The sequence below is a fragment of the Oenanthe melanoleuca genome, chromosome 1A (genome assembly GCF_029582105.1).
Source record: "Oenanthe melanoleuca isolate GR-GAL-2019-014 chromosome 1A, OMel1.0, whole genome shotgun sequence".
In the NCBI taxonomy this organism is placed as follows: domain Eukaryota; kingdom Metazoa; phylum Chordata; class Aves; order Passeriformes; family Muscicapidae; genus Oenanthe; species Oenanthe melanoleuca.
The window spans coordinates 22,184,245-22,208,415 of NC_079334.1; the positions used below are offsets into that span (position 1 = coordinate 22,184,245).

At 48.1% G+C, this 24,171-nt stretch overlaps 1 protein-coding gene across 3 annotated transcripts; it reads right to left on the reverse strand.

Annotated features, from left to right (window-relative positions):
• On the reverse strand, positions 1–23,807 carry CSNK1E (casein kinase 1 epsilon). Of its 3 annotated transcripts, none has more exons than XM_056515342.1 (11): positions 23,492–23,807; positions 19,281–19,368; positions 12,851–12,961; positions 12,538–12,686; positions 11,625–11,853; positions 5,112–5,282; positions 3,461–3,609; positions 2,792–2,984; positions 2,549–2,688; positions 2,076–2,141; positions 1–1,541 (listed from the first exon to the last, which is right to left on the reverse strand). In XM_056515342.1, the coding sequence occupies exons 2-10, from the start codon at positions 19,354–19,356 to the stop codon at positions 2,109–2,111; spliced, it is 1,251 nt and encodes a 416-aa protein (XP_056371317.1). In that variant the 5' UTR covers positions 19,357–19,368; positions 23,492–23,807; the 3' UTR covers positions 1–1,541; positions 2,076–2,108. The 3 variants fall into 3 exon arrangements, with proteins under 3 accessions (XP_056371317.1, XP_056371311.1, XP_056371308.1); XM_056515336.1 differs by having other exon boundaries at positions 1–1,408; positions 23,492–23,708; XM_056515333.1 differs by having other exon boundaries at positions 1–1,431; positions 23,492–23,708.
• Positions 23,808–24,171: the final 364 nt, after the last annotated feature.

Genomic DNA, 24,171 nt, shown 5'->3' on the forward strand with positions numbered 1-24,171 from the left:
TCACTTTATCATTTTCTACTTTATTACTTCAAATTAACAACCACGATAAAGCTCAAAAAAGTCCAATATTTACACAGGAAAAAAGTACAAAATCCCCCCCAAAGTTCTTCAGGTTTTTTTTTGTTTTTTTAAATTACAAAGTAATAAAAAGTTTTGCTCTTTAATTAAAAAAAAGAGAGAGACAGTAAGAGGGGTAAATAAATTAGGAAAAAAACAGGGAGGAAAAATAAAGTGTTAAATAGAAAGGGTAAAAACAAACAAAACAAAGACTAACCCCACCCTCCCCGCCCTTGCCAACAACCCATCGGCTCCACACTACAGTGACAGTGTGTCTGCTACAGGCCATAGGTCGCAGTGGTGATCATTGTGTTTCAAAGCCCCAAGTGCCACAAAGCAGCTTGAGTATTCCTAAATTATATTTAAAAACAACTAAAGTGGGGGGGGAAAGGGGGGGGGAGACGGGTGGGAGAGGGCAGGAGGGGATTGTGCATGTATTGGTGGATCTTACTTGGGGTTGCATGAGGAAAGGAGAGAGCAAGAACCATCGCTCTGAAAGAACTCCAAACTCCAGTTTCTGTGCGCCCCTCTCTTCTCCTCAAGTCCCACACTCTCTCCGCAGGAATCAAAACAAGATTTAATTAAAAAATAAAAATAGAAAAACACGCACAGCCAGACGAAAAAAAAGACCCCGCTGCAGGGATGAGAAGTATATTTCTCCCTGTATGTCAGCTCCAACAATCCCATCCTCCATGGGACCAGGTGCCTCTCCAAAGGGATCCCTCGGCGTGTGAGGACCGCTTGGATCAGGGAAGGCTGGCACTTCTCCCAGCAGCCAAAAAAGAAACCGCAGAGAAGCCACCCAAGGAAAGGAAGCCCGAGTCAATGATTAGGCTGTTGCCACAATTCCCCTCACAGCTTAAGATGTGATAATGCTTGAGAAAATAAATTCTGTTATAATAATAAAAATCAGACTTCTGCCATCAAGTGTGGCTAGAATCTGATTCCCTCCTGGCCCACAAGGCTCCTGAAAAGAACAAAACAAAAACAAAGACCAAAAAAATACCTCACCCACCCACCACCAACCCCTGCCCTCAGAAAAAACGGAGAGCAAAGTTTAAATTTATATGGCTAGAAACCATATGATTTGAAAACAGTATTTTAAAAAAATTAAAGCAGAAGATATCCAAGAAGAAGGAAAACAAGAAAAAGAGAGAGAGAAATCAAAACCAGGAGCAGAGAGTCAGGAGAGGGAACTGAGGGTAGCCAGTGGGGGCAGCAGTAGGGGCTGGGGGGCAGTGCAGGTGTTCCCACACGGCTCCCACGTCGGCAGCTCCTCGGAGGCGCTCACGCCGGGGACAGGCGGCCCTCTGGAAACGGCTCACACCAGCGCGGGGGCACAGCTCGACTCCTCATCGTTGGCAAAAAGAAATTCTGTTGGGTTTTTTTGTTTGGTTTTTTTTTTTTTGTCTTTTATTTTTTTTTTAGGTTTTTGTTTGTTTTTTGGGTTTTTTGTTTTTTAAAAGAAAAATACAGTGAAGACACTAAAAAGAGAATTCAAAAGAGAGAAAAAGGCAAGAGATGTTAGGAGTAAAGGCTCTTCCCAGCACTTCCATTGCTAGTTGGAGTGTAACAAATCAGATCAGCCCTTTCTTCTACACTCCTGCCTCCCCTCAGAGTTACCTTACCCAGCTACTGTCGTTTCCTCTACAAGAGGAATTCAGTAGCTGTACAAAGTGTTGCACACTTGAATACCTGCTCAGCACCCTCCACCCCAACACTGTCCCACTGCCAGAAAAGCATTCATGAGGAACTAATGAAATGGCTCCCCAGCTCAGCACCTTCTCCACTCTTCCTATCCTCCTGGAGAAATGGAAGCTACCTTTACACCTAAGACAATCTGTCCCCTCAAGGTTTTGGCAGCCAACCTTACTCTTCCCTCTGAAGCCAAAAACCATCTCAAAGTAAGGTGAAAGGAAAGGAAAAATACCAATCCCCCACAACAACATGAAGTCTGAAGGCCTTTTATTCCCAGCAATTCCCTTCTCGGGGGTTCCCAGGCATGAGTACAGGCTCACCTAAGCAAACACTGGTCCAGTGGCAACTGCTCCTCACTTCCCAAGGTGATCAAATGGCACACTTGTCTACAACAAAACAAAACAAAACAACAAAAAATAAGAAGAGTTGCTAAGGGCTGGAGAGGAAGAAAAAAGAAAAAAAGGCACCAAAACAGAAAGGCTGCATGTTTCTCTCAGGACACCCTCCCTCTCAGGAGTTTACTGCTTTGCTTCTCCAAACCACTGTGGTCTGGAAGACAACAAGGTGAAGGCTTACTCCAAGCAAAGCAGAGAGCTAAAATGGCAGTACTGAGCATGGCCTCCAGAAAATACTCAACAGAAGAGCAAGGGTCTAACCTGGTACCACTCCCCTCACCACGCCAGAAGCTTCCAGCTCATGTCAGCTCCAGCAAATCACGCAAAAACTGTTCTGGGGCCTGTAGACCTTCTGGGATATCCAGGCCAAGGCCAGGAACACTGCAGCAGGAACTCACCTGTGATGCTGAAATCCGTGACACTTCTTGCCGCCCTGTGAGGTCAGATGAGGAGACGTTGGCAGGAGCTCCTCGGTGTAACCTCATGCTGACCTTCCGCTCCCTGTCCACTCTTGAGATTGCTCTGGGGGACGTGTTGCCTGTTGGGACAGAGAAACGTCGAGACAAGAATATCAGTCATAGTTTTGGTTTCCAGCCAACAGCAGGGGTGGCACCCTCCCCCAGCTCTCCCACCCTGCTCACCGGACTGCTGGATTCGGGAGGTGGGGGTGGAGGCCATGGGCTCGGTGACATTGCGAAGACGGTTGGCAGTGGCTCCGGCAGGTGGGCCAGGGGGCAGCGCTCGCGTGGCTGACCCTCGGAGCTGCCCCATCCTCTCCTCTCGCTCGTGCTCTCGCCGCTCCCGATCCATATCCTCAGGGTTCCGGGCTGCTCCCTGAGGAGAGAAACCACACATGGCTGTCAGGCAGGAGAGACAGAAACACACGGTGCTCTATCGCGCCAAGGAAGTAGAGCTCCATCCCCAAAACTCCCCCCACGGTCTTCCACTGCACCAAGAAAGGACCTCATTCTATTCCAAAACAAAACAGCTAAGAAAGCATATGAACTACAGCTGTTATCGCAATCCACATCTGTGTCCCAGCTCCAAATATAGTTCTTTCCTGAAATATTATCTCTAGCTACCTCTAGATCTACTGACACACATGCTCCATCAGACACACTCACTAATACAACAGTAGCTGTAACCCAGTTACACACCAAGCAACTCTGCCTCTTCTTCACTCTACCTGGTCCCTTTGCTCAAGCTGTTCACCAGGGCTAAGCACAGACAGCAGGCAGCTTCCAGCCTTCCTCCCCTACCTCCATGATACAAACCGAGCCCGGTCCAGCCCTTTTGCCAAACACACTCACAAATTTAAGCATGTTCCAGTCAAAGACGTAGTCGTAGGAGAAGCCTTGGCGGTGGAAGAGGTTGCGGAAGAGTTGCCGCAGGTACGAGTAGTCGGGTTTATCATCAAACCTCAGTGAACGGCAGAAGTTGAGGTATGTCGAGAACTCAGCTGGGGAGAGCAGAGAACAGCTGACGGCTGATGTTGGCCATCCAGCCTCCCTGGTCCCACCATGAAGCCGCAGTAGCCTCTCCACAGTGGCTTGCTGGACCAGGACAGCACAAACACAGAGCTCTGTAACACAAACTGAGCCTGCTGGTGGCAGCGCTTTGGCCACCAAAAGGACCTCATCTCTCTTTTTACCAGAGAAAAAAATGTTATGCGTCTCTTTCCATCGGCTTCTCCGAGCAAGACCTAGCAAGTCACAGTGCCTGCTGAAGGACAGGAGGGATGCAGGCCTAAAGAAGAGCTGGAGATGAGCTTTGGGAAGTTCAACTCAGAACAGAAATGCTCCTAGCTCAGTAGCTTGTCATAAGCAGTGGCCAGAAGTAGACGAGAGGAGAAAGAGTGGGGTAGGCGTGTCTGACACTTCCACTGACATTAGCCCAGCACCTACTTTCAGCTCCAGGAACTTCCTGATCTGGATGTAGTTCCTAACTATTTAGAAATCCTCACAGGATCTCTCTTCCACGTACTTGTCCCGTCTCTCCTCGAACTCCTGTAAAGATTTAAGTATCCGCAACATCTTCTGGGAAGGGGTTCCACAGGTCTACTACTGGCTGTATGAAGAACCACATCCTTTTGTTTTGAAGCTGGCAGAAACCAGCATTGTTTTTCTTCCAATATAAAAACTGGGGCAACCAAATAATCAACTCCCATCCAAACTTTTGTAGCTATAGCCAGAGAGCAGACTTCTATCTCTCTACCCACCTCTTTTTCCAGCAAACTTGTTACTTGGGCAGAGGTGTCTGGTCACCCTTTCGGCTCATTCCTGGGCCTTTTCTCAGTAATACCATATCCTTTGTGAAACTGTGGGATGGACCAGACCTACACATTACATGCAAGGTGCAAGTGGGCCATGGGTTTATGCACACTGTTTGAGCTTTCCTAGTAATTCCTAACGCTCCCTTTCCTCAGCAGCCACTGAGCACAAAGTTGATGTTTACACAGAACCATTGATTGTAATTGCAAAAGCTCATTGGTGAGTGGCACTGGTCAGCCAGAGCAGAGCTTACTATTGTACACATGACATGAGGACCAAGACTTCTCTCTGTTCTCACATACATTACTCTATGTTTACCTACAAAGAACTGCATTTGCCACTTTATCACCTGGTTACACCTGGGACTCCTCATTAACTAGTAAAAATTCAACATCATCAGCACACCTCAGCTCAATGCCCACCCCCCTTTAAAATCCTCACAAGGTCCTAAAGATCAGCACTCTCATGCCCTTACTAACATAAGGTTTGACTGTCCACAAAAACACATTTCCCACTTCTGAACCCGAACTGTACTATGACTACTCTCTTATCCTTCTCATCACTGGTGTCAGCATCACATCCTGGTCTGGTGTATTGGGCACTGCACTTTAGGATTCAGGATTCCAGGGGGTTTCAGCAGGTGAACAAGCAAAGCAGCAGACAAGACAGCCATCAAGATGAGAGCACTTACAAGGGTACCCTTTGCACAGCACCTCGATGGGCGTTGACATCTTTTTCTCGCTGATCCTCTCGTACTTTTGGCGCTTGGTGGCAGCCTTGAGGCCCTGCCAGGGCAGCGAGCCCAGGTTGAAATACATGAGCACATAACCCAGGCTCTCCAGGTCATCACGGCGACTTTGTTCTGTGAGAAGTTACAAAGGGGCAAGGAGTGAGCAGCAACCAAAACTGCTTTGGCAATCACATAGCTTTGGAGGTGAACACTGAACAGAACAACCAACCCTCTCTCTTTCCTGGTAGATTTGTATAGATAGTTAAACTTGTAGAGGACATTCCAGAGCAAATTCCTCTGATGATGGTCATGCTACAAGAGTTAAGGTGCTCCTCTCCCCATACAGCCCAACCCACTTCATAACTAATGACTCTGACTACCTCCTCACATGGGCAAGCCTTAATTCACACAAGAATTTCACATCTCAAGAACTGCTGCAGCAACCCTGCCTACTTTGCTCTTCCCAGTCCCAGAGGAAGGGCACTTACACTTCCCCACCCAGAACGATTCTTCAATTCAGGGATTAGTCATGACAGAGGTAGTCATAGATAAACAAAGGTAACAGAGGTAAGTCCAACACAGCCCTTTCAAACACATCTTCTAATTAAACTGCTGACAATCTTTAAGCAGGGCAGAAACAAGGAACTAGGGACCCTCTCTTGTAGTAAACAACTTTGTTGATAGTTTGTTGATAGTAGAAGCCTAACATGTAATGTGCCAAGATGTCTTTCCAGCTTGGTGACATTATTCAAGCTGTGGAGGAAAGATACATACTTTGAATAAAAAATTCCCCTGCAAATGGGGAGTGACTGTGTAACTGGCATCACTACCAACTCTACTCAGACCAAGGGTCACCCTTAAGATGCCATTGGAAGGACTGGTCTTTAGATGCTTATTTATGAAACAAAAGAAACTGGCTCACAAAACCCCCCCCTAACATTTCACATTGGCCTTGTTCTCTGGAATAGCCAAGCCAATTAAAATTTCAAGCTAGCTCAAGAAGGACTTTATGCATAATCTCAACAACTGCAAATATTGCCTGGTTAACTCCTCCAAATTCCTCCAACATTGCTTGCAAATTCTTCTATAAGTCTTGCCAAGATTGTCTTGTTCTTGTTTCCCTCCCAAATAAAATAAACGCTTTGGAGAAAGTACTTCACATCTCCAGAAGAACAACAACTGACACAGATAACAGGCAGGCAAAATATAGCTTAAGGGAGAGCACAGGGATAGAGGAAAGACTAAAGAGCTTCATCTGTTAGACTAATTTACTACAGCACATTTTGCTGGATTCAGTGCCACATCCTAGAAGATGCTGCAGATTATGTACTAGTCTGTGGGCTGTCAGTATCAGATACATGCTACCACCAGCCCCATTCAAAGGCCAATAGGTCACTACAGCTATCCCTTTTTCTGTTAGCTGAGCTGAATCATGACTAAAGATTAGCTGTAGCAGGTCACAGATACACATATCTACAAGCAACAACACAAGCTGTGGGTCACAAGGCTCTTTCTTCCTCGTGAATCTCTCATAAACTCCTAGTTGTTCTGAAAGCTGAGGTCTTGGCAAGTTAAAACTGTTGAGGGGGGGAAAAAAAAGTACTGTAGTTGCAAAAGAAAACGAGGGTCTCATCACTCCATTACTGATAGGAGAGATCATTTGGGTCAAAAGTACATGAAAAACACAAAAATGCTACATTCCAAGACGGCAGAGGAGAGAGCAGCCCTGCAGATTCTCAAAGTGTCTTACTTTGAGCATGCAGAAATTACAGCATTTTTTGACCTCACAAACTTACTGTCTCAAGTTGCCCACTTTAAAGGGGCTAATACTTCCTAATCTTATCAGGCTACTGCCAAAGATAATTACATGACTGTCTGGGTGATACTTGGGTGCTATGACAGGAGCAGAGAAAAGAAACCCAGTTTTGCATTTAGCCTAAGGTTGGGATACGTGTACTCTCAGAGGGCTGTGATTACTCACCAGCATATCAAATAAACAAAACTAAACAATATTGGCTAATGACCTACATCCTTAGACAGGAGGCATATGGAAATGGAGTCAGAACACACACCCAGGGCTTGAAAGCACAGGAGACAAGGATAACCTCAGTCCTGCAGTCTTGCCAGCCCTTGACTTATCCATGCTGTAGCTTTAACACCTCTAGCTGTGGCTTCTTGACTAGAGCGTGGTGGTTCCCCTCAGAGGAGCAGGGAAAGGCAGGGCAGGAACCAGAGAAACCTACTGAACAAGCAAATCAGCCTTTCAGGAATAAATCAGGATGTCGCCTCCAAAATCCAGCTTGAACTCCAAACTGCTTAGGGCAGGCTGAATAACACAGCTCCACTTGTGTGAAGCACAGCACTTTTGAGCACAGCCACCAACCCCATCCAGAACAGGATATATTCTGCAAACATATGCCTGGGCACGGTCCTAGCACTTTAGGGATGGCCAGAATTAGAGACTTGAGATTAGGGAGCCTGAAGTCAGTGGGGGATGCTACAAGCCCTCACTGAAGGCAATGAGAGGGGTCAAAAACCAAATTGGGAAGCTAACTAGCATCCATTACGTGCATGCAAACACACCTTAACTGTGCCTTAACACAGCAATATGATCAAGGAAAAACAACTGCAAGCACAACACCTAATTATTAAAATGCTGAATGATAAGTGTTTGACTGCACTGCACTCCCCAATGTTTAGCACCTCCCATACATGTGGTCACTGCAGCCCACTTAAGCAACTTCAGTGGGATTCAAACCCGTGATGAGCCTGCAGCACTCACAGATGGGTCACAACCTCAAAACATTGTAGCAGTCTGTTACCTGTAACCCTACGTACAAGATCCTGAATTTAACCTTAGAGGAGGGTAAAGGACAACCGTTCCTACATCCTGTTTCTTTGTTTCATCTTCAGTTACTATTACACACCACCCAACAGTTAATTACTTTTTTCTCAGGGTCTCATATACCGACATCCTCAGGATACTAGATAACATTAAACAGCAAAGTTAGAAATAAAAGTTTACCTCTACACAACAAGGAAACACTATTAGTGTTACTACTTTCCACTTTTAGAAACCGACAATCAGTGACTAACTCTCGCAGCGTCCCTGGGCTGCCAGGGAAAAAAAAAAAATCTCACTTTGGAGTTTGTAAAGAGAAAGAAAAATACAAGTGATGTGAATGCATCTGCTGAGCAAGTCAGTCCAGAAGTAGGATTATAGTCATGAACTGTGATACTACACCACACTTCCTCTCTCCATTTTATCTCCACTCTCCTACAATGCAGGGGGGGGCGGGGGGGCAGGGTTTGAAAGCCAATTTTATGAAAAATTTATTTTTCATAAGACACTCATCCTTTACTCCCTCCTTTCCCAAAAGCCTTCCTATAGAAACACAAGGTCGCCTGCCCACACAACCCAACATGACCTCTCAAACCCAACCCACTCTGCAAGCAATCTCCTGCCAGTTCCCACCCACCCCCCAGCGAGGTTCCCAGCCAGCCCACACCTTCACTCCCTCCCCAAAGCAGGGTCCTCAAAAGCCAAGTCAGGGTTGAGCGGCAGGACAGGACAAGACATGCTTGGGCAAAGACCGAAGACTGAGGACTGGTTGCCTTGGACACTAAGTTCATGACAAAACGTGTTTCTTTGCAGCCTAAACTGTCTCCTGGTCCCCCCTTCCAAAGAGTGTTTTCCTTCACCCTGATCCTACCAAAGTGATGCTGCTCCCATGCAGAACTCCTTAGAAATCAGCTGTCTTCCCTGGAGCCAGCCCAGCTGCAGGCAGGCTTAACCAAGCAATGTTTTCCTGATTACATACTCAGATCTGATCTTGCACATACCGGACTAGAGTTCCCCTTTCTCTCCCCACTGCATGGCGACAGCCTTTAAAAACACACAAGAATCTGGAATGGGTAACAGAGGGCAGGATGAACAGGAGGACTTAGGATCTGCACAGCCTACACGGGTACCATCTAGGACATTCACTTGGGAAGGCACTGCCCCCCCATCCCCTCTGACACCCAGACAGAGACCATCAGGCTTCTTCCAAGCCTGTCTCCTGGGCACACCAGGCATCTATTTCAGACGTTACAGGCTACAGTGGGTGCAAGGGACTCTCATCTCTAGAGCATGTGAAAATTGACTGGAATGCGTGAACCAAAGCCTGCACAGTCCAATGACTCCCCCAACGGCAAGTCTCCAGCTGCAAAATCCTCCCCAGTTTCGCCTCCTACTTTTTTCCCCAGTCACTGGGAAAAGAATGTGTTTCCTCCAGACATCAGAATGCCCCAGCCTTAGCTTGCAAATTCAAATAAAGGCATTTATTCATTTGCTATTCTTGTCACACAAATACCCCGGCACCTGATTCCTTCCCTCTCCCTAGACCACGTTAACTTAACATTAGGACAGAGAATTTAGTCTCTGAAAAGTCAAAAAAATTCAGAGCGATGGTTCCCATGGCAATGCTGCTAGCTCACAAATATCTCTGTTATATACCCTGTGGCAAGGTCTTGAGAAACAGGAACTCCAGCTGAAACCCAAACACCCCCACCCCCTTTCCTCCAGGCAAGTCATGTAACCCTTATGCCGTTCAGGGCAACTATCTGCAACGTGGAGATAATACACCCGAGACCTGTTGCGCAGAGTAACTCACACCCAGACTTTCCCGAATCAAAGGGCACGGAGAGAGCGGCGGCTGCACTCAGACTGATGGCATATGCAATTTGCCCTTGGATTACTGTTTAGACATTGTTTGTTCATCCTGACACACAAGCCAAGCACCACTAGTAAAGGGCTAAGTTGGGGTGGAATGAATAATGAAGTCGTTCAAAAGCCACAACCAGACATTTAGCCTCTCGTGATCAGTTCAAGCAGAGCAGGCACACACAAAAGAATCGACAGACATAGTAGTGAGAATTATTTTGTGCATGTCTCCTTGTGGCAGTTACCATGGCTGTGGAAATCTTGACTGAGAATTCAATGGAGACTCAGTTATATATATGCAGGTCAAGCCAAAATACAGAAGGCCAACTCAGAAAGCTCTATGAGAACTATTTTTATAACAGGGAAGAGGTCAGGACATTACAGCCCACTCTCAACAAACAACACTCCTCATTTTGATATAAATAAAGCATTCTCCATCTAAAGTTATATAGTATTAAGCAATGAAGACATTGGGAAAAACTGCTTCATTTTCTGCAGGCCAAGTATTGACTTCAGATTTCTGAGAATTACCTGCAAGAGGAGAGAATGCAGGAAGAATGAGGATGTGAAATCCTGTGAAAGCTGTTAGTTTAAAATGTTTCAATGCCTTGCTCTGATTTTCAAATTCCCAGGTTAGGTCATACACTTAGAAGAAGGGCCTCCCAGAGATATAAACAATCTGCAAGCACAGCAGATACTTCCCTGAGTCCAACAGGCAAGAGAGCTTCAGTGTGTCTGCTCCTTAGAGTTGCCAGTCAAGAGTAGAACCAAGTCAGCCTGCTCAAAATGGACCCTACAGTAGCTAAGGAAGCCTCACACTGTGAACAAAGTCTAGCTAAAATTTAGCAGAAAGGAGGTCAAATGCTGGAAAGAAGTTTTTGGGCAGAGAACAAAAGAGAAAACTGCAAGAGGTTTTAAGCTATGTTCCTCACAGTCACTAGGGGCTGACTCCCAGGACAACAGTTTGGGTGACTTCAGGAGGTTTAAGCGCAGTGCAGTGTGCAGTTAAACCTGCACAAGGTTTTTACAAAACCTGGGATGATGGTCATCACCAGTGTAAGACCTGGCTGAACACTCTTTTCCAGCCTAGTTTCATCCCTTCAGTACTAATCACATATATTAAGGGCAGAACCCTATTTCCCTGAAGTTGCATTACTGGGTTTGTGCAGTTCACAGACACATCTGAATTTTGAAGGTCTGTGACAGCCAATCCTCTGTCACAAAACAGGGGTGTCCAGGCAGCTAGAAGCCTTCCTTCATTCCAGCTTCTAGTGCATTTCCAGCACATCCCCATCCTCAGTGGTGAGTAACACCATACTGCAGTGAGCCTGTATCTTCCAGCTCTGACAGCTACAGAACAATCACTAACAAGGGCACTCAGGAGTCAAAAAAGACAAGTTTCAACTGCACATATTCCTAAAGGCTCAGTGCCTGTGAATGTCTCCTTTACACATCTAATCAGCCTGCAAAAATTGTGCAAAGGCAGATTTAGTAGAAGCAGAGTCATGGAGGTCACAGTCTTGATGCTCAACAGGGCTGCCTGCACTAAGCAGCGCACAAAAAACAGACCAGGAGGCGATTTCTGTCTTCAGGAGCTCAGAGTGGCACCACAACAGCAGAAGTAACACAGGTGTAGCATTTAAGTTATTAGCCTACCATCTCAAGGCAGGTCAGCAGCAGAGTCAGGCAAAGAACCCAACCCCCTCCTTCTGGGGACATCCAACCTCCCCTGGAAAGCCCCACCAAGAGGCAACAGCAAGCAGGCTCACCAATTCCCAGGTGGGTGTTGATAGAGGCATAACGGGCTGTGCCAGTCAGATTCTTGTTTTCCCGGTAAGGGATGTGCTGGTGGGTCCGGGCATCCCGGTATTTCTTGGCCAAACCAAAATCAATGATGTATACTAGGTTGCCCTTTTTGCCAAGGCCCATAAGGAAGTTGTCTGGCTTCACATCCCGATGGATGAAGTTCTTGGAATGAATGTACTCAATACGGCTGATCTGGAGGAGGGATAAATAAATAAATAAATAAATAAGTAGTGAGACAAGCAAGAAATAAACTTATTTTAACTGCATCTGTTAAAAATAGTACCCTGTCCAAGACACTGGGCTGTCAGAGCAAGAAAAGGACACTTTGCATTGAATATCAGCAATGACAGCTAAGGAAAAGACACCCTCTGGATGCTGCAGGATCTGGAGATGGAATCTAAATCTGTACACCAGCCCAGTCCTCATTCTGGGAAGGTCACCATTAACATCACAAGGAAGGATGGGAAGCAAGTCTATAAGGACTAAAACTTTGAGCTTCAGCATTGACAGCTGTCAACTTTTGAACTTAGTTGGGCCAGGAAAGGAACAGGTCTGTCCAGAAGAGCTAAGGGTCTTAAACCAGAGCATGAGCAGTGGACAGGTGACAGAAATTCATTATGCAGTCAAAACTACCTATGTGTGCAACACCAACATGAGGCGAGCAGCAGGCAAAGGAAGGAGGGATGGAGATGAGGAAATGCCACCAGTGTCTAGGTTCCAGGCTTCATCAAGAAATAGAAAGCTGGCAGCCACTTGTGCTAAATGAATAAAGGCTGGGATACAGCAGTTCTCAAGCAGAGGGGATGGGAGGGGAGTGTGTGGGGGGAAAAGGCATGGAAAAGGAGAGTAGGCACAAATGCTTCCGAGGAAACTTACCATCTGGTCTGCCAGCAGCAGAACTGTCTTGAGACTAAATTTGCGGGAACAGAAGTTGAAGAGATCTTCCAGGCTGGGCCCCAAGAGTTCCATCACCATCACATTGTAGTCCCCCTCTGCTCCACACCATTTAATGGAGGGGATACCCACTGGGGAAAGAAAAAGATTAAGCCCAGGGAACAGAGAGAATAGATGTTGAATCCCCTGCTGAGAAGATCATGTGTAACACCAAATAATTTCTTCTCTACAGCCCTCCAGAATAATTTCCTTTTCCAACCACTCCCCCGGCCCCATCCTTTCCTCCCCATCTCACCTCCTCCCTGCATCATCTTGTAGAACTTGCTTTCAATGTGGAGCTGGGGATGCTTGGTTTTGACACATTCCAGTTTGATGGCCACCTCTTCACCAGTTGCAATATTGGCTCCTGCACAGGAATGAGAGTGAAATGAAGATTGCACAAGCTTCTACTGAAGTTAAATACTTTTAACAAGGCCTGTAAAGATGACAAAACCAGAAGATTTGTCCTGAAATTTATTCTCTATGACACAAATGAGATTCAGCCACTTCAACTTCATGCAGTTTCCAGCACTGCATTTGTAAATGCAAGCCCAGAGAGAGGTACATGAGGAAAACAGGTCTGATCCTGAAGTCAGTTTAGAACAACAATCCTACATGTGAACTACCTTGTTATCTCAGAAAGTGCCAGACTTTGGAAGGTCAATCTGCACATATCAACAGTACATAAACCCAGTGGAAGCTGTAGCTTCCTCGAATCGTAAACCTAGCCCCTGAACCCAAGCAGCCCTTCAGGCAGTGATACTGAGTATCTCTTCCCCAGCAAAATTACTGGTTACTCAGTTACATCGATTCAACACAGCCAATTAGTTGAGGAGGAGACATTACTAACACACCAGCTCCTTCTGTTTTCTCCACAGTGCTGACCTGCTCAATACAGACAATTTCCAAATCCCCAGCTTCTCCCTCTCCTGAGGGCTTTAATAATACCTTTATCTTTTGCCAACACAGAAACATTTGCTATATCACAAATTAGAAGCATGAAGAAATAAGCAGAATCCTGTCCTGAATTAGGCTGCCTGGACACCTTTGTTGAAAGTATTGCTATATACTTTGCAAGGATACTAAACTACCACCCCACACACTTCTCTCCAAAAACAACTGAGCTGCCAGCTGTAAAAGCCAGCACACTGGTCCCAAAGTGCACTGTCAAAGAAGGAACAGGCTGCTCTTTTTCTTGTACTAGCTGAAAGGATTCCAGATGTTTCACATCATCCTAAAATGGAAAGAAGGAATATCTGTACACGGGTCACGGGAATGACACTCAAGGCTTGCTTCTCTCCTCCCCAGCCATGCCTGCTTCACACACTCTGATCAGCCCTTCCTCATATCTGGAACTACTAGAAATTGCACTTAAACACAAATCAGAGAGCAGCCCTGATCACGAGCAGCTTATGAACACCATCGTAAAATAAATTACTCCAAAACATGTGTGCCAAACATAAGCTGGAGTCAAAGGTGATGTTTTGCAGATATCCCACAGCTAGTTTTTGGTAGGTCTGGCTAATTTGTGCCTCCTGAACTACATGATAAGACTTTAAGAGTCCACAAGGACAAACTGCAGATAAATCTCTTCATTTATCCTTTTCACACACCACCTCCAGAGCCAGAGACCAAAGAAAAGAAGGAAATTTTCACACAACTGGATTGCTTCTCCCCATGGATCCTAAAGAGATCCATCTCCAATTGAAGAGTTCTGGCTTGTACACAAAGTTAGCCAAGAGCTGCCTGCTAGCAAAAACACATGATCTAGATGCTGCAGTGCCGGGTTGAGACAGACAAGCTGCTAGGAATTTATAAGAGAGCAACAAAAACGATCTGGGCCTAGAGGGATTGATTTACTAAGGAAGATTAAAAGAGCTAAATATGTAACATAGACAAGAGATACAACTAAGAAGGGTGGGGAGGAAGAATGGGACATGACAACAGTCTACAAATATTTGAAGGCTGTAAACACTAAGGAGGGAGAGGAATTATTTAGGGTGCTCTGAGGGAGGGGAAGGAGGAGCAATGGGATCAATTTAATACAGATTTTAATGCAGGATCCAGGAGAAAGGAAAGGGAAAAAGCCATCCTGAAGGGTAGAAACATTTGTCCAATGCTTGCTTTTGAAAAGATGCTGCATTTTCCACTTAAAAACTGGTGGCCAGAAAAACAAGTCTGTACATTCCCTTCACTCCACCACAGGATCTTTCTTAAAAGCACCAGTAGATGCAAGGAGGAAAAGAGCAAGAAAAGGGACTAGTATCTATCCACCTTTTAAATTAGTGTTCAACCACTGGCCCTCATTCAGCATGGAAACACCCAGGACATTCAAAAAACATATGAACACTTCTTTCCCTTGTTTCTTTCCCTGCCTTTGTGAAGACTTCCCTCCAAATCCTCTGAAGCAGCTCCCTTGTCTGTTCCCCAGGGAGAATTTTTCCCTCTCTCAATACATTTTGACACACAAGCAATGATGAGTCTCTCTGACTTCTTGCAGCATTAGCATTTTGAATGAACCCAATTCCCAGAACATGAACAGTGGAAACATATACGACTTCTCATCTCCACATTACCCTGGGTGTTCAGAAACATGAAGATGAAGATGCATCCACCTACTAGGCTGTCTGCAGGTAGGGAGTGTTATCTGTGGGCACATAAAGCTGGAAAAGGGAAAGCAGGGGTAGACATCAGGAAGACTCAGATTCTTCAAAATGTGATTATGTAATTCAAATGCTCAGATACTCACACTCCCCAAAGCCCAAACACTGATGTTACATAGAGAAAGAAGAAATAACCCTGTGGCCTAGAAGAGCACAAGTAGACTCAGAGCATGGTTTGAGTCAGAAGGGACCTTGAAGATCACCTAGTTTCAACACCTCTGTCATGAGGGACACCTTTCTCTAGACCAGGTTGCTCAGAGCCCCATCCAACCTGGCCTTGAACACTTCTAGGGGTGGGGACCCACAACTTCTCTGGGGTACCTTTTCCAGTCTCTCCCCACCCTCATAGCAAAGAACTTCTTCTTAATATCTAATCTAAACCTTTTTCAGTTTTAATTCATTTTCCTTGTCCTGTCACTATGTGCCCTTGCAAAAAGTCTCTCTCAGTCTTTCTTGTAGGCTTCCTTCAGAGAGGGAAGGCTGGAACTAGGTCATCCCAAAGCCTTCTCTTCTCCAAGCCCGAACAATCTCAATTCTCTCAGCCCTTCCTCATAACAGAGGTGCTTCACCCCTCTAACCTTTATTGTGATCCTTCTCTGGACCAATCTGATCTATTCTTTGCTGAGAAGGTCACTGTCTGAACTCCTTAGGCTTGTTCCCTCTCCAAACCTCACCATGCCTACAAGTTGCTCCCTGTACAATTTCTTGGCTAGACATCCACCCTGATCGAGACCACCACTGGCGAGGAGGGAATTTAAGGGCAGGAGTCTTTCTGATCCTTTGTTCCATGCTTTGACCACCATCTTTTTTAAAGCTACAAGTACAAAAGCAACAGTTCTGTGCTCTCTTTACAGACTAGAAAGCACCATCTTTCAGACAAATACAGCAGAGTCTGCTAGCTTCAGCCACTCGAGAGACTGAATGTAGGATGGGGGATAATTCCTAACATCCTCCCCCAGTCTGGCTCCGCTGTGGGGGCTGCACAAATTCAACTCATTCATCACAAGCTCTTTGAAACGGGGCCCCGGGGACAGAGGATGTCACCGGCTGAACAGGATCTTTTCAGAGTGGAATCCTGACTGCATGTCTGATACAATAAACACCGCCCTCCTTGAGCATCGGGGGCAACAGGCAGAGGCCCCGCACTCCCCACCGCCTGTGCCCCCTCTCCACAGCCTGCCGAGGGAAGAATGGAGGGCTGGGAACAGATGGATGGAGGCAGATAGGGCGAGAGAGAGTTAACAAGCCAGGAAACAAAGGGAAGGCACTCCCCTCCCAGCAAGGGAGGAGCCTGCCACCAGGAACTGTCCCCAGCCAGCTCAGGTCCCAGCATGCTTTGTCTGCCCAGCTCCTCTCCACCACCAGTGCTCGTCCTGGCCAAACGATTCCTACATGTCCAGCAACCCTGCCCTGCCTCTTGGCCAGCACCTCTGACAAAGCACCTCCCCCTCCAGCGGCCCAAAGTCTAGGCAATTCCTCTGCAAACTGGGTTTTGCTCCTCTGAACGAGCAGTTTTAGAAGTAAACAGGCTAGCCAAGGCCTATGGGCAGCCTGATCTCATCTCCCACCCTCTCAAACCAATGGGGGGAGAATATTCCATCTATCCCTAAAAGCAGGGCAAGGAAGGAATGTGCTTCAATATCCAGCTAAGGATTAACACAGCCCATCCTTTGTGTCTATCCATATAGAATCCAAGTTTCCTTCTGACAGACAAAAACCCTAAAATGAACCCCAAAGAGGACAGCACACAGCACCCACTGGTTACAGAGTGGGTGAAGGTAGTAACACTCTGAAAGAGAGAAGCTGAGGATAAACCATATAGCCCTTGCTAATCCTCAGAGACAGACAAGCCCTGCTCTGTGTCCACACCATTACCAAAGAAGAGAACTGTGAGGTGAACCTGAGGAGAGAAGTCCTAGTGAATGAGTCCTTCTGTCTGCAGAGCAGGCCGTGAGAGCACAGCATGAGCACAAGCGTCCTCCAGACGCACCACCACAGACTACATGCCCAATCCCTCCAGGCTGGGGAGTCACCCAGGCTCCATGAAGTCTCACTATCACTGCTTCAAAACACACTGGCTTGCACCTCAAGGAACATCACAAGGGCTTTGATACTGCATTCAAGTAACTTGGTTGAATCCTACTGTGCTCACCACACTGGGGCACTGGGCTTCCTCTGTTTGGTGACAGGCAAGGCAGGCACAACCCCCTCACCAGGGGCTATTTTCCATACCTGATTTGCACAGGTGGATGACCTATTACATGATACAGAGCAATACAGGATCAGGCCTTTCCGTTCAGTACCTCCTTTCTCTCCCCACATGTACCCCAGATGTTTTGCAAGATCCTGACAATTTGTACTATCCTAGAGAGGGTCTGGAATGCTTCGAGCCCTAGCATAGGTGGAAAATGCTGTGTCCGAACTACCACCCCTGAATCCTAGCACCTGGGAATTAAAAGCACTGGCACCCAAGACACTGGTTTGACAACTGGCTGGAGGGTCACAGAGGAGCAGCACACAGGAGCAGGCTGCAGTAAAGGCAACACATAGTGGAACTGGGATCCCAGATCCATTATTTATCATCTTTGTTCATGTTCTGGATAAAGGTGGCAACAAAGCCTGTTACTGATGATTCCCAGGGGACACTTAATCAAGAAGGGCTGCCAACACCAATCAAGAGAGAATAATAAAGCAAGAGGGAACCAGAGATAAAAACCAGAGGTTGAAAACAGACTGTGATTTACAATCACGGAAAAAAGTAATCTGAACTAGATGTATTCAATGAAAGGCATTTGGGGAGGGATGGGAAGATGTTGGAGATCCTAGAAGAGCTCTCCTGCAATACAGCTGACAGTGCATTAAGGCCAATTCTGCAACCTGATAGTGTTGGTGATGGGGAAAGCCAAGGAGACCCAAAGCAGCCTGTGCAGATCACAAAGTATCACATTACAGATCACTCGAGGGTAGTCCTCCACTGCCAGGCACTAGAAATGCCACACCTCAAATGCAGAGTTGGCTCCAACCTGCTCAGCAGATGAAGAAACTAGGAAAAATTGAAGGACCAGTAAAATGAGGAGTGGTGGATGTACTGGGAATCAAAATACAACTCAACTGAACAAATTAACAGTCAAGGAGCGCCTTGCAAGTACCACCTGCAAGTACCCAAAGGGTGCAGACACCAAAGCAGAGGGCAGCCCTCCTTGCTGGCCTGCAGGACCACAGGCAGTGGTGAGAACAAGAGACAGGTAACGCCAGCCCTCATGGAGGGATTGAGCAGGCTGCTGGGTAGTCTCACCACTCTGGCCCCACATGGTTTGAGCCAATAAAAACATGAGCAGGCAAAGCATCAGGGAACATATCTACACATCAGCACACTGGTTTGGAAGAACTTCTACCCAGGTGACCTGCTGTGGTAACAGGAAACCCAGCACCTCATGGGCTCTCTCCACTGAGCTTCCAGCTCAGGTCATTCCAGACATTAATTCTAAATCCCATTATATATCTAACAGATCTGAGCCTCAGAACTTCAACCAGGACAGGCTCTCTGACCTGTTTTATACCTCCTAGTCTCAGACCTTTCTCTTTACAGGTTCTGGACCACCTCTTCCACTACCAGTCTTCCCAAAACTGTATTCCTTCTATCCTTGAAGGAATAGCTACCTCCTCCCTTTCCAGCATGCACTCTGTGAACAGAGTTTATACCCACACACACCCTAGCTCAAGAAAAGGAAGTGAGAATGCTGGAATAGGGTGTATGACAAATAGGCCCCAAAGAGTCCAAATCTAAATCAGTCTGATCAACCACCACTGTGTCTCCAGTATGTGGTAAAGCAGAGCTGAGCTCATCCCCCTTTCTTTGCCATGAGAAGGCCAGAAGCCACTAGCAGTATTCCATTAGTTTTTTCTCTTCTCCACCCCTTCCAACCTTACATGGTGCCCACAAATACCAACAGGCAAGAAAAACAACCCCAAAACAATGATGCAATTGAGAAAACCAACCTTGAGACAGACTCTCACACTCACCTAGGTAAATATCTCCAAACGAACCACTGCCAATCTTTCTGCCCAGCCGGTATTTGTTTCCCACTCGAAGCTCCATGGTTCAGTCGGGCTGAGAAAAGAAGCACAGAAAGAGCAGTGTCAGAGCAGAAACAGGAAGTGAATCATGTAAGACTACAGAAGAGACCTCCCCATTTCACCCAGAGGCTGAGTAGCTTTAAATCTTAAAATACTTCACTTTCTACATGATTTCTATCACCTCTCCTGATCTCCTGAACTTCCAAGGACAGCATGAGAAAGAAACACTGCAGGAACAGAACACTCTCAAGCATGTTTTACCCATGTTCCCATTATTAGAATGAAGCATGATTGAACAAGACTCTTCCCCACCATTTTGCTCAGACTGGGGAGGGGTTCAGGAAACTCCTCCTAAGAAGTTGCAGCACATGATCATGCCACACGACTGTAAAGAGGTACTGCTTCATGTACCTTACAGTACCTGGCACTGGGACAGGTACAGCCTTGTGAGACACCACAAGGGTCAGGCATAATAAACCCTGTGAGGAGTTTCTCTTTGACCCAGCCCTACTCCAAGGGGAGTAGCACCCTGCACCGAGGGGTGGTGGTGAAGCACAGGACACAAGGGCTGTGAGAGACAGACAGACAGACTGCCAGGAGCAAGCGACTGCATCACTCCTAGGCAGGGGCCAGCACAGGGGACAGGGAGGAGACATCTCACTGAACTGAACCCTGCCAGGCACACACTAACTAGGAACAACACTTGCTCATCTCCACACGCTTCTGCTGATGGGATCACCACCTCCTTTGGTCTTCCTGAGCCTCTCCATCTCTCTTGCCTACCTAGGTGTGCCAGCTGTTTGTTTTTAGTAGCTCAGGCCTTTCCTCATCCCTTTACCTGAGATGATTAGCTAACCCTTTGACCTGATACACCCCATCAAGATGCCCAGGCTCAGCCTACTCACCTTCCACAGAAAACCAACTAGGTAGGAGGGCCACAGCCACAGTTTGTTCTCTCTGCCAACTTCAACTTCTGGTGCAAACACCTTGGCCAAACGCAGCTCCAGCAGTTCCCCTCTTAACAGCTCTCTTTCCCTTGCCTCTTCTATGGCTACCAACTTATTCTAGGAACCACATCTCTTCCCGAGACAGTCAATGTGTCTCCTTTTAGAAGGATTTGCCACAGTCCTAATTTATGCAATGCCACATTATTAGCGTACAAAATGCAGACACAGAGCCTGTTGGGGACAGGAAGGGTGAGGAATGATTCATGTTTTCACAAGTGGGTGCAAGGAACTTTCCCTTGCTGGAGCTTGGGGGAAAGGAAGCATCACTGAAGGGAAGAAGAGAGAAATGGCCTTGTGAGACAGAAGTACAAAAAAAATAATCCCAGCTACAGGATTCTGGGCATACTATAAACCCAGAGCTGCTTCTCCTGCCCCAGGAGATGGGATTACAGAAAGAAGAATGGACGGGCTGCGGAGATGTACAGGGAAATAATCCTATCAAGGCATTCAGGGGACATTGTGAACCCTGAAAGCAGAGCTCCAGTCACCAGAAACCACACACAAAACACACAGAGGTGGAGTCCCCTTACCTAGTATTTGCTTATGCATGTGGGTTTCTGTGCATATAATGCCTACAAAACCCTGTGGCTATTTCTGACTTTCTTACTACAAGGAATGTAGGCAGAGCCTTGGGAACCAGGAGGCAGGAGTACCTGGGTGAGGGCGCAGCAAATAGACATGATTTTTATCCGCTGCCTGCTGTTCTGTAGAGCCACATTAACATACATCTGACTTGCTTACACTCCTACTCCAATGAACGATCAAAGGTCTGTGTCCCCGGGAACCCGTCACACCACTGTCAAGAAGACAGCTCTCAATCCTCCTTCCTTCATGGAGTGTTTACCCAGGCCTGTGAACCCCAAACACTTCCACTGGAAGTGGAATTCCCAGCTGGGGTGAGCACAGCTGAGCACACGGCAGAGACTGGGCAAGAGGTCTGGTGGGGTCTGCCCCACACCGGGACACAGCAGGTACTGCTCTGCAACACCACAGTCCCAAACCTAAATTCAGACCCACCCTTCTAGGACTGGCAGGAGCCAGGTTAAGAAGGGTTTCTCACAAGGCAGCAGCCCTTGTAGCTGATTAAGCAACAGGCTCCAAAGGGGAATCTAAAAAATGCTCTGGGGCGCGGGGGTGGAAGCGGGAAGCAGGATAATGGAGTAAAAAAAAATCATGGTCTCGCACAGCTGTCATTTTGCCTTATCTCCCCCCCAACACACACACATACACAAGTGTGAGTAGAAAACCTGGGCAGAGGATAGCCAGAGAGCGAGAGCCTGGATTCCTGGTAAGAGAGCAGGACACACACATCCCACCCCCTCAACAACTGCTCCAGGAGTTCTAACATCTATCCCATTTGCTTCTACTTCACACTCGTACCCCCACCACCATCTACAGCTTCCGTCCTTTATCTTCTGATCTTCAGGTCTACCGTTACAAGAAGAAAGAAAATTGTACCTATAAAATATATATCCTTACATATGAAATTTATATCACCCCTCTATATATTATTTATACACGTAATATTTAAAAACTCATCCTTTCTTCCCACCCTCCCCCAACAGGCTTAACCTCCCCAGCCCTGCCACCCTTCCTGCACTGTACAGCCAAGGCAGCATTCCCAGGGGCTGCAGGGCAATCATTTAGTTAAACCATTTAGTTTTCCATAAGGGATTAACACACATACAACCTCAGAGCGAGAGTGTGCTCTGCATGAGCGTTTGCATACGTGAATATCCAATACTACACAGCCACAAAAAAAAAAATAATAATACTATCCAGCCGCCAGCGCTGCTTCCCCACACACACCATTTTGCACCAGCCCCTTTTATATAATATAAAATACCCACGTACAGGCACAAAGGCCATTATATAAACACACGATAAGAGTTGATACCACATTGCTGTGCCAGCAACGATGGCGACCAAAGATGCGGGGATCATCTGGGGGGGGTGGAGGGGGGGGTGCCCAAGAGAGGCTGGGGGACAACAGGGACACCTCTATCCCACCCGAGGGGGTCGGGAATGAGAAGATGCCCTGTCTAGCAAAAGCCATACAAAACCAAACCCACGGCTCCATAATGGAGGCTGCCGATCCCAGCACCGCTCCAGCTTTCAGAGGAAGTGTGGGGAGTGGGGGCTGCTTTACCCATAGATCATTAAGGCTTTACACGGCCTTTTTTTTTTTTTTTTTTCGGGTGGGGGGGTGGTATTTGAAGGGAAAAAAGGATGAGGCTGGGAAAACAGTAATTTGAACTGGCTTAAAAATGTGAAGGAAAAAAGAAAAAAAGCACATTTTGATTGAAATGCAAAATAGCAATCCCCTCCAGACCCTCAGACACTTACAGAAAGAAGACCAGCAAATAAGATGGGGGAGAGAAAAGAAACGCCAAGCATAGAGCATTTGAACTACATTTGAGGAAGAAATACCCACAACAGAAAAACAGGGAAGGGGGGGACACACAAAAAAACATAATAATAAATATGTCCCTTACACCCCCACCCCCTACAGGCAAACACTACGCGAAGACAGCCGTACCCGGGCTGTTATTTTTCCGGGTAGGTAACAAAAAGCTGCCACCCCCGGGAACGGCGCTGAACTTCTCCTCGTCCCCGCACTCGCACCCGGCCGCGGCCAAGGACCCCCGCCCCTACCGGCCCCCACGAGAGGAAACACCGACCCTACAGCCCCCCCAAAGCAGACACCCCTTCTCCCCGGAGAGAGGCGACGAGGGGGGCCGGGGAGGGAGAGCGGGAGCATCAGTGAACGGAAGGGTTGGGGGGCTAAATCCCCCGGGGGGGCGGCCCCCCGCCGGGACCCCCGCAGACCCCCGCCGACAACACACGGCACCCCGCTCCCCGCCCGGCCCCGCCGGCAGCCAGGCAGGGCCCCGGCAGGCGGATTAGAAACGGGAGAAGGGGGAACCCCCCCCCCCCCCAAAAATCTGCCGGTGGCGGAGGTGGGGACCCCCTCCCCGCGCCCCCACAAAGGGGCTTTTGTCCCCCGCGCCCCCCCGGCCCGGCGCATCGCGCCCTGCCCTCCCCTCCCCCGCCCCCTCCCCCTCCCTCCGCGCACACAAAGAGCCGGAGGGGCCGCCTTTCCCCCGGGGTTTGCGCCCCAAGATGCGGGCGGGCGCCCCCCATACCCACCCTGACGGGAAGGGGGCCGTGTGGGGATGCTGCTCCGCCGGCTGTCAGGGGGCCAGGCTGCCGCGGCGGGGAGGATGACGGAGGATTGGGGAGGGCTGGTGGCGGCCGTGCCCGGCGCGTCCCTCCTTCGCTCGGCTCGGCGCGGCGCGGCGCTGCCTGCCGCCTCCCGCCCGCTCGCCGTCCCCTCCAGCCGGCGTGTGCTCGGCACAGCCCGGCGCTCACCCAGTTTCCATTGAGCCCCGGAGCCAAACCCACTGATGTCACCCAGCGCAGCCCCGGCCCTCCTCCTCCTCCGCCTCCTCCTCCGCCCGCCGTTAAAGGCGCAACCGCCACCGCTCCCGACGCCTTCCCAGCCCTCAGCTCCGGCGAGCGGGGCGGCACACGGGCTCGGGTGTGAGGGCCGCGACCCGGCTGGAGGTTCTTCCTCAGCGTGGAGCGACAGCCCACCCATGGCAGCCCCCTAGAGCAGGGTGGCCCCGCATGGGGATGATCGAACGAGGGTCCCAAAGCGCTGGCAGCGGGTGGCGAGCGGGGGTCCCTCAGGAAGGCCCAGAAGGCCCCACAGTGCTCAGGGCTCCTCAGCCTGCGCCCCTCAGGAGTGGGGATGCCCCTTGGGTGAGGCACCTGCAAATCCACACGAATAACGAAGCACACACATAAGCCAACACCACATAAACCAA

Excerpts from the sequence above, each read along its gene's own strand:
- CSNK1E (XM_056515342.1), bottom strand. The coding sequence starts at position 19,356 with ATGGAGCTTCGAGTGGGAAACAAATACCGGCTGGGCAGAAAGATTGGC. Across the intron at positions 5,283-11,624 it reads CAACACCCACCTGGGAATTG|AACAAAGTCGCCGTGATGAC; the intron begins GTGAGCCTGCTT and ends AACTTCTCACAG. Across the intron at positions 2,985-3,460 it reads ACTGGAACATGCTTAAATTT|GGAGCAGCCCGGAACCCTGA; the intron begins GTGAGTGTGTTT and ends TTCTCTCCTCAG.